At 41.4% G+C, this 10,702-nt stretch overlaps 1 protein-coding gene across 1 annotated transcript; it reads right to left on the bottom strand.

Annotated features, from left to right (window-relative positions):
• Positions 1-686: 686 nt before the first annotated feature.
• CALM1 (calmodulin 1) lies at positions 687-10,338 on the bottom strand. Its single transcript, XM_021000277.2, has 6 exons — positions 10,050-10,338; positions 6,629-6,659; positions 5,429-5,572; positions 2,308-2,414; positions 1,811-1,946; positions 687-1,630 (listed from the first exon to the last, which is right to left on the bottom strand). The coding sequence occupies exons 1-6, from the start codon at positions 10,050-10,052 to the stop codon at positions 1,602-1,604; spliced, it is 450 nt and encodes a 149-aa protein (XP_020855936.1). The 5' UTR covers positions 10,053-10,338; the 3' UTR covers positions 687-1,601.
• Between the last annotated feature and the right edge of the window lie 364 nt (positions 10,339-10,702).

Here is a 10,702-nt window from a genome sequence, read left to right on the forward strand (position 1 = left end):
CCAGGCTGGAGTTCTACTTACAAGCTGTGAACTAGCATACACACAGAGGGCACAGTTCTATTTGGAAATAAAGTAGAAAGGTAGAACATGTGGAGAAGGGAGAATTGGGGGAAGGGAGGAAAAGAGAAGAAATCCAAACAAGACGCTATGTGAATAGCATGTGTAAGTTACTTGTAAGTTGCATGGTGAAAGGTAGTCTTTTAGGCATGAAGAGATCGATTTAGAAAAGTGGCCTACTGCTTCTATGACACACAGCAAGGATTGAGTTACATTGCCATACTAAATCGTGAATCATGCCTTTCCCATAGATGGTGTCAGTAAGTTACATAAAGCAGGTTATCAGCAGCATGTTTTAAAAGAATCCCAGGTACATGCTTTAGAGAAGAGTTGTTTCTTCTTCAGGCCATTCTGAAATGATCACTGTTAACAATAAAAAGACCAACTCGGCTTACATTTTTATCATATGGAAAAAGAAAAGCCGATCAGTATGTTTGTCTCTAATAAATATCTTAGGACTCAGAGATTAGTTCTTACTACCTGGAGGGGGGGGGGAAACCCAGAGGTCTGGGTATTTGAATACATACTGGTCTGCCAGCACAATACTTCCCCTCCTCCCCCAATGCCCCCAGCCCTCAGCTGCCCTGTCCCAATTTAAATTTCAGCTTTACAAAGCATTTAAACACCACTTTAAGTTAATGGTCTTTTATTGGAAAAAAAAAAGACTAGCATTTACAACTTGGAATGGACATAAATTGTAATATCTTGAACAGCGATGTTGATAGTTGTGCTGAAGTCCACAGCCTACTCTGCCGGCTCCAAGTCATGGTACAGAAGGTTTTAAAAATAGAGAGTCCAAAGATGCTCCCTTGGTGAAGGTTTCTTTTCAAAAATTTTGTGTGAATGGTAAGAGCCTGACATCCGTTTTCACTATAGTGCAATGCAGACAATGCTAAACCAACAGAAACACAGACATGCCATCCAGAGTTTGAGATCACCATTGGGGTTTGGAGCACACTTAAGTACAGAAGAACCACCATTAGGGCTACATCTTGAAATTCTGCATCCTTCAACCATTTTGCTGCATACCATCCTGAGGTAAACCAATTTTACTTTATTGTATTTACTTTTTTTTTTAAAGTAAACCAGCTATGACAATTTATACTAACAAATTGAACTAGATAACCCACATGGGTACATTTTTTAATTTTGTTTTTTTTCTTTTTCTTTTTTTTCTTTTTTTTTTTAATACAAATGTCTGACTGTGCTCAATTGTCAAGCTGCATGCATGAAAAACTGGCCAGCCCAAACAGTGTAATAATCATTAGCAAATGGAACTTGAAGAGTCCACTAAGTGCTTCCTTATCATTTAAGGTAGTAGTACAAGTACTTATATTGTAAAATTGATGTGTAACTTGATCTTTTGGGGACAGGACCACCAACCAATACATGCAGATTTTTTTTTTTTGTGGACAGAAGGTACTTTTGACATTCAGTTTTGCTATACAGAAACAGAATGAATAAATGAACTTTTTTTTTGCAAGAGGTAAGTAAAAGATTCAATTTGATTCATCTAGAGGGGGGAAAAAGGTGAGAGGAGGTCTTCATTTTGCAGTCATCATCTGTACGAATTCTGAAAAGACAAACAACCACAGCTTTTGGTTATCTTCAAAGCAACTTTAACTTAGTAAACATCTCAATTGTACTTTGTGTAGAAGAAAACCCAACATCTAAGAAGTCAAGTACCTCGTCTATTTTGCTAAACAAACAGAAAATAAAGCCACAACGAGAGGTCTAGTAGTGGGCATTTTACCTTCATAGTTGACTTGTCCATCTCCATCAATATCTGCTTCTCTGATCATTTCATCTACTTCTTCATCTGTTAGTTTTTCTCCTAAGTTTGTCATTACATGACGTAGTTCTGCTGCACTGATGTAACCATTGCCATCCTGTGAACAGTCAATGATTATTAAGTGCTTCACACAATTGTTCTACACTCAATCCATGCTCACATAAACAATTCTCCATTTTCTAGGTCTACACTCTGAACTTTGGTCAGCTGGAACAAAGATGTTCTAATTTGTAAAAATCAATAAAAAAAAACCTCAGGACTAGTTAAAAAGTCCCATCTTTGTAATCATGAGAAATTTCTACCCCAACAAAAATATACAGACATTATTTCACGAAGATGGGACACTGGAAGGCCCATCTGAAAAGCTTAGTTAATGGAGATAAATGTCTATTATAGCTTGTAGGTGATTAAATAATCTTCTGATACCCTTGTTTAAAGCTTTATGGATTCAGCAATACCTTGTCAAAGACTCGGAATGCCTCACGGATTTCTTCTTCACTGTCTGTATCTTTCATTTTTCTAGCCATCATGGTCAAAAATTCAGGAAAGTCAATAGTGCCATTACCTCAAATTAAAAAAAAAACCCAGAAAGTAGGTTATTCAATTTGATTAAAAATTGTTTTGTTTTTTAGTAAGAGATACTCAGTAACACCATTTCAGGACCAAGAGATACTTTTAAGCATTTGCTAGGTGACAGACCACTTAATTTCAGGACAGCATCTTTTAATACAAAGAAATTCACAGATAAAGTAGAAAACTGACTCCAAAATTCCACTGTATTGCTCATGCAACAAAACAAGACTGACCAAATGAACAGGAGAAATCACAGTATCAGATAAGCTGAGTCTTCATGTTCCCTAGAGCCTGGCTCCTGAGCTCATTTTCCCACAGGGAGCAGATGTTTCTCCTTCCATGTTTGCATCCACTCAACTCAGTAGGAATTTATAGGGACCTAAATGATGCTACTGATAAACTAAGAATGGGCCTCCAAAACAGGCATTTGGATACCATCTCCGTCACCAAAATGATTAACATGAGATGCATTAAATTTGGAAGAAAAGGATGACAACTGAGCTAAGCAATTCTGTTCTTTCCTCTGTGGCCTATGAAGTCTTATTATTATAGTCCTGTACTGCTTGCCACCCACCTTTACAAATAACATTAAGGAATCATGGACTCAAAGCTAGAAGGAGCCTTCTAATACGGAATAATGATAGCTAGCTTTTAAATACTGCTTGAAAAGCACTTTTCATGTATTATCTCATTTGATCCTCCACAACAACCCTGGGAGGTAGGTGCTATTATCATCCTCATTTTGCAGATGAGGAAACTGACTCTGGGAGAGGTTAAGCGTCTGAAGCAATATTTGAACGCACATCTTACGGATGCTCATGATGCCCAGACCCACACAATATCCACTTACTCCACCTTGCTGACTTTTGAGGTCCTCTAGTCCTCCATTTTATAATTGAGGTCCAGAGTAGTTGACTTGCCTAAGGTCACACAGGTAGTTGGGGAGCAGACCTGGGCTCAAACCCAAGTAGTCTGACTTCTGGTCCAAGATGCTTTCTACTGTACCCCCCTGCCAATCAATGGCCATCACATTACCATTTTACTTAATATCTTTCATTCTGAAGATGTTTGGCAATTTCACATATCTTGGACCATGATTTATGACAACCTCTTGTACCATCAAAAGAATCTTTACTGCCACAACCATCTTTCAGTTTTATGGTTAATACTTCAACTAGGAAAAAAGTGACTTTTGTTCCAAGTGATAAGCAAGCTATTTAATGATAAATGAAAGGAACAAAATCACAAGAGACGAACAGTATCACATTGTTAGCATTTCTAGTTATGGTTATCCTTTCTGGTAAAGTTAAAACTAGAGTATACTCTCTATAACTCTATGACCTTTTGTGTTCAAAGGACAAATTCCCAACGTTATTTTATATATGCAATTTTTTTAAAATCAATAACAAAAAATAAGATGTTATTAAATTATCGGAGTGGCCAAACTTCATAGCTAATGCCCTTTCAATTCTTGATTATGCATGATCACTCCTCATCACATCAGCAGCAATTACTGTAGCCTGTATCTTAAGGGTACAATTTTTGTCACATCAAGAGATGAGCCTTCCAGTCTTTTTTTTTTTTAATAGTTTTCAGGTGGGAAGTAGAGAATCATCTAATTAGTCCAGACACCCAAGCATCTCAGTAGTCAACTAATACAATTTAAAGCTATTTATTAGGCTTACTTTCCAAAACAACTGGAATGGAAACCAGAGTTAAAAGTAGACAGAATACCAGATTATTAACGAGATAAACTGAGGTTTAGACCTAGCTCAAGCACCTACTCTCCAGGAATCTTAGAGAAATTTCTCCAAGTCTCAATTACTCTGTCAAACACATTCCCCCTTACAGTTATATTGCTATGAGTAGCAAATGATAATGTACACAAAAAATACAACAGAAAACATAAAGTACTACACAAATGTAAGGTACATTAAGAACCCCCTATGAACCGAACCCTTTTTACAAAAAAATGCCCCCTCATATTTCACCTGTTTAACACTGCAAATGTGGTTCCTGCTAATTTATTCAAGTAACAAATTTTAAAAGATAAACCATTTAGTCATTCTGAAAAAGCTTAGGTTAACAAGACTGATGGCCCTGTACTACTGTTTGCTTATCTATACTCTTCCAACACTAACCTCTCAGCTCATTTATTCTCTTGTAGGCAGCTTTCCATGACTGACTCTCTTTGCCCTGCCCCACCCCCATTTCAAACTGTTACCTGACATCTCCTCAGTGCTTGCTTACTTTATACCACTGCTGAGATAGATACTGATAGGTGACCCAATAAAAGGGCAGTTTAAAGGGACAAATGAGAATTCTGTGCCCCTACAACTAAACAGTAAGCTCCTTTAAACGCAGAGACCATTTCTACTTCTTTTGTATTCACCTAAGGACCTAGCAACAAGGTTCTGCACCTCAAAAGCTGACTGATGAAATGCTTTGTGCAATATGAAAACGAAACAAAACCAAACCACGGTGATCCAGGAACGATGAGAGTTCAAGCTAGGTAACAAGAACGTAACTTTCAGATATATAAGCAATACTGACAAATAACTAAACTTCAATTTTGGTTTTGACTTGTGTTTTCACCTGTGTAGGGAACTTCCAATATGGAAAGTCCCTCTATATCTAAAGATTGACAACTCAATTTATTTACCTGGGGCCACTGAGAAAAGTTAAGGGACTTGCCCAGGACAACACAGATGGTAGCGTCAGAGGCAGGACTTTAATCCAGATGTTCTGAATTGCCCAGTCTAGTCCTCTATCCACTACTCCTTGAAAGCTGCTTCAATAGGCAAGGACAATAAAGAACTATACTTTACTTTCATTTCCTGGTGCAGATTCCTTATGATTACCCTATGAAAGGTTATGAAGACATAAGCAACTATTTAAAAGTCCTTTTATGTATTTGCTCATGGGCCTGAAAGACAGACTTAGAACATGTTCTAACTGGAGAAAGTTACACAAGCTGGAGCTCATTCAGACTTCCAAAGCCCTTACCATCAGCATCCACCTCATTGATCATATCCTGTAATTCTGCTTCTGTTGGATTTTGACCCAATGACCTCATGACAGTTCCAAGTTCTTTTGTCGTGATGGTGCCATCGCCGTCTTTGTCAAATAGGGAGAAAGCTTCCTTGAATTCTGAAAACAAAAGCCACCACACCACCTCAGTCTATGGATCATAATCAAGAACACATAAGTGTCTAATGCATACCTAATCAGGGCTTTCCAGATTATTTGAAAAAAAAAGGTCATCAAAATACTCTAATAATTTTTTTTAAATCAGACTACCTTCTCATAGCAGCCTAAAATGCATACATATATATTTGTGGTAATATTTCCTCTCTAGTAACAGATTTGAGTTATAAAAAATATGTATGTATATATATATAGAGAGAGAGAGAGATACACGTATACATATATTAGTTTGTAGTTTAATAGTTATTTCTAGGTATGCTTAACAAGCAGACTATTGGAAAACAAAACTAGATAATCTCTCTCAACTCCCTAACCAGCTATAAAGTCTGATTTAAAAAAAAAACCCTTTCTTTATTACAATTTCTTAGGTAAAGACCATATGAGTAAACAGGAAATTATTCATACAGGTCTGCAAAAAAAAAATCAGAAACATTTAAAATGAGACTACTTTAAATAAGGATTCTGCAGATATGATCAACAAAATATAACTGAAGTTAAAAACCAAACCTAATTTTACCAATGACACCAGAGACTGCTTTCCAGCTTTATTTCTCAATTATTATAGCTCCAGAGAGAGCAAACGTGTTCATTTCCATTTAGGTTATTTCATGACAGAGAGAGAGAGAGAGAGAGCACAGACAGACCTTCCAAATTACTAAAAATTGAGAAATCTCAACTAAAACTTCAAAGGCAGGCAATTACATTGCTTAGTTCATTAGTTAATAACCCAAAGGATGAAACAAAAGGAGAAAACGAACTAATTAATCAGTTTGGCTTGTTCTTAAGCAGCTACTGACGAGCTTGGTGAAACAGGAAATTCAGATTTAAATGTCATCCAATAATCTTCATGCATTATTTTCCTTTCACCTAGTAGGTCTTTATTATTTGTTACATTTGATGTTATTCCTTTCTTTCACCATGGATCCACCCCCAGAAAGATTGGCTGTGCCTTTCCATTCAATAACCACTACCTCCAATCTACCAAGCAGAGACACTCACCAGCGATCTGCTCCTCAGTCAGCTGATCAGCCTATACAAAGAAAAGAAAAATGTTAAGATCCAATGCAGAAAGAGTTTGGGATCAAATGATAGGCATTCCAATATATTAAAAGTATTGAAAACTCCCAAGTTCAATCTTGCTTGCAAATTAGCACAGTGCCTTAAACATAATAGGCTCTTAATAAGTGTTTGCTGATTGAGTTTTTTTTTCTGTGACCAACAAAAGCCTTTAAAATGAAAAGAATCGTTTGCAAAATCCTAAAAATCAGCTACCAGACCACAAACACAAGCAACAGGGAATATACTGTATTCAATTTTAAAATGTATCACAGCAAGAAAGTGACAACTGCTATTTGGTTCATGTTCTTTCTGAAGAGGTAGCTTAGCTTATCTTATATGCTATGAGAACTTTAAATAACCAGAAGAGGTCAGTGCATGACTTGATATATTATATGAAAAATGGCACCTCTGGTGGCAGAATGCCTTTTTAGCATCAAGGTATCTACAGAGAACTGAGACAGAAGAGCGCCATCTACCGAATCACTTAATACAGCTTCCTGCAGTAACCACTTTTTTCTCATCCAAGAAGTGACCCAGCCCAACTCTTTTCAGCTCCAGAGCTAACAGGATCACATCCAGGTCTAGGCTTTTATAGTACCTTGAGTATTGCTGCTGGCACTCTAAATACAGGTTACATAATTATACTGTATTGGATATAAAAGCATGTTAATCCATTTACAGGAGATGCATTTAAACGGGGGGAGGGGGGGAACTAAATGTATACCGATGGCTTTGTCCTTCACCCTCAAAGCTTCCTTTTAATGTAATAAATGCTTTCTGGTTATTTTAATTAGGTAGTTATTTGTTAAAAGCCTACCACTTTATAATGCTCCCAGCCAAACTACCATGTGACTCAGTGACAAAGAGAATACAGTAACATTAAGGTTATAGAAACCTACACAATAATTATTCATCTTCCTTTCTCTGTGGGGAAAGAAAGTATTATGTTTGCTGTAGAACATGCACCTCACCCATTTTAAGGGTATCACAAGATTCTCTCATAATAAGAACCAAAGCTGTGAATGGCAAGAAATTTAATTTTCACATGCACTCTTTGGTCTATGGAACCCTGAACGGTAAAGCAAACACAATTAGAGAGCAAGGTTTATTCTTATTTGCTTTTAATTAAGGAAATCTTATAGACATACTTGCAAAATAATTCCTAATAGTTTTTTCCTTGATAAGTCACACATGAAGGAAACATTTCATTCTCAGGGCATTCCACAATAGCAATCACATTTTGAACCTAAGTTTGCTGATTAGTAAACAACTTGGATGTGTACATTCTTTCAACCCCAGCGGCAAATCAATTGGCTTTCTTTGATCAAATGAAGTAGTCAAGATGATTTATGTAATGCTACCAGAGGAAGGTCTCTATTGTACAACAGAAAAGGCCACACCTTATCCTACAGCCAGGAAGAAATGCACAGCCAGTTGCACTTCAACCAAAAAAAAAAAAAGATTTAACATACTGGAGCTATTGAAGAGTACATGGCCATTATAAAGCATCCAGCAGTTTGCTTTACCTAAGCAACTACCTCCTGACACCACCCCACTGCCCTGACTACCAGGGCAAAGGTAGTAACACTGGAGCGATAACCCCACCCAGCCAAGCCATAAAATCCTGTCCCAGTGATGTCAGTTATCCCCAGAGGAGGGGGGCGGTGATGGAGGAAGGGGGTTGTGGAAAACACACACCCAGCAAGGCCCATAATCACATTTGGCAATCTACAGGCCGGCAGGAACTGCAAAGAGAGAGCGGAAACCATGGAGGGCATCTCCCCCCTCAGACCGGGAACTAACACTGAGCAGGGTAGGGAAATGCAGCTGAAAAGGAGCGCAACCATGACAAAGTGAAGTGATGACTGCATATTAGGAAAAGTCGAGATGAGAGGAAATTGTGGGAGACTTGGAACATTCTAGAAATTCAGAGAAAGCTAATAAATATGTTCCTTGACACTAGGGTTATCGCAAAGGGACTCAGGAGCTTCCCCTTTCCAACCACTGCAGTCACTGTGTTCACCATTGTCCAATAATCTCCACTCCTCTTTTCTTCCTCCACCTCCCACCCCCTTCTGGTCTCACAAGCCGGCAAACCGGAGGCAGCCTCCTCCAACACCCTCCATCCCACTCCGCAGCCGCCTCCTCCCAAAGCAGAAACTTTGCAGTCTCTAATGGAAACGAAGCTGCTCGCCAGCTCCCCTCAACCTCCTCCCCCCACCTCCCGCCTTCCCCGCCCCAATTAGCGCGCAAGCGAGAACGCTTCTCTAGGGAAGGAGGAGACCTCATGATGTAACGAAGCCCACAAATGGTTTTACAGCTGCGTTTTTGGGGTAGGAGGAAAGGGACACATTGCAATAACTGCAGAGCCCCCACCCCCCCAGGCGCAGTGCAGCTCGGCTGCTTCCGTCCTATCCAAGCCTCTCCCTCTAAATCTCCTACATCGCCGCCCCCCCAATTCCTCCCTTTCCTGCCCCCACTCCACCCTTTCCAGCCTCTTAGCTTCCCTCCCCCCAACTCCCGTCCTGTGCGCACAAGAATGGTAGAGAAATGGGCGCCGCTGGTCCAATCTCAGAGAGGTGCACTCGGTGGCAATCAGGGAGCAACTAGCACTAAACATGTATTGCGTCTCTGTCAGGGTGGCGACAGCCCTGGAGGCACAAAAACCCCGAAGCCCGAGGTCCGGCTCAGGCGTTATGCGCCAAAAGCTCATTCATTCTCTGTGGATAACCCGGGAAGAGAACGCGTACCTCATTTCCAACACCCAACCTCGTTGCCATTTCCCCAAAGCTAAGCTGCAACCTGCCCCAACGCCCTCCCCGCCCCCCAAAGCAAGCAGACACACAACACAATCATCTCCCCCTCCCCCAGCTGCTGCCCTCCGACAGCCTCCCCCGAGGTGAGAGGCGCGCTGCAGGCAAGGCACTGCAGGCAGCTGGGGGAAGCGTGCGTTGGTTGCAGTGAGGGGCTAGGCGGAGAGGGAGGCAGGGAGGGAAGAGAAGGGGGTGCTGGGCTACAAGAGAGGGCAGATGCTGCAGCAGGTCCAGCGCCCATGCAGCTCCACAGCCCACGGCGAAGTTCAGCTGGGGGGGGGGAGAAGAGAAAGGAGGAAAGGGGAAAGGAATAAAAATTAGAAACTCCACTGCAAGGGAAACACACTCACACACAAAAAGCAATTCCAAAATGATCCCTGTTATTCGCTCTTTATAGCGAGAACCAGAAGAAAAAAATTAGAAGGCAAACCCTTGCCCCTCCAAAAAATAAAAAGCCAACAGCAAAAAGGAGAAATAAACCAAACACTTAGAAAAGGGGAAAATAAGCGCAAGCAGCTGCTACGACAGCAGGAGCCACCCCTACCTACCATTGTGCGTGAGAGGGGAGAGAGGAACGGAGGAACGAATGAGGCTGCTGATGCCGCTTCGGTGGGGAGCCTGCTGCACTAACGCTGTAACCACCGTCCCTGCTGCAGCTCCGGCCTCCGAGGGTGCGAACAAGGTTGTGGCTGTTCTTGCTGCTGCTGCTGCTGCTGCTGGGCTGCTGCTGCTGCTACTACTACAGCCGCCACCGCCGCCCGAGTAACGGAGCCGCCTCCCGCAAACCACTTCCCACTGCAAGCGCTGGAGGTGTGATACTGCGCCTCAACTCTCTCTATATATAATGCGATGTATCCCTCCGCCGGAGCCTGGGGATCGCAGGCAGCGAGAGAGAGGGAGAGTGGCTGCGGCGCGGTGCGTAGCCTCGCCCCTAATACGTTCCCCCTACCCGCCCCCCTCCCTTTCCTTCTCCACCCTCCAGAGGCCGGGCCCTCCTCCTCCTCCTCCTCCTCCTCCCCTGCTCTGTCAACTCGGTCCGGCAGCAAGAGGTAGGGGAGAGCGAGGCATTCCCTTCCTCGTACCTACAGGCTAAAGCTGAAGGGACAGCACCTTGGCATGAAGTGCAAACAGACAACTCTAGAATTTGGGCTGGAATCCAGCACTGTGGCAGGGAATGATAGGGAACGGTCGGTTTACAGAA

The sequence above is a fragment of the Phascolarctos cinereus genome, unplaced genomic scaffold (assembly GCF_003287225.1).
Source record: "Phascolarctos cinereus isolate Bilbo 61053 unplaced genomic scaffold, phaCin_HiC Scaffold_3;HRSCAF=262, whole genome shotgun sequence".
Classification (NCBI taxonomy): Eukaryota; Metazoa; Chordata; class Mammalia; order Diprotodontia; family Phascolarctidae; genus Phascolarctos; species Phascolarctos cinereus.

What these genes read in the sequence shown, in the direction of transcription:
- CALM1 (XM_021000277.2), bottom strand. An exon ending in CAATGAGGTGGATGCTGATG is followed by an intron (nt 2,415 to 5,428) that starts GTAAGGGCTTTG and finishes TTTTAATTTGAG; the next exon opens with GTAATGGCACTATTGACTTT. An exon ending in TGGACAAGTCAACTATGAAG is followed by an intron (nt 1,631 to 1,810) that starts GTAAAATGCCCA and finishes TTGTCTTTTCAG; the next exon opens with AATTCGTACAGATGATGACT.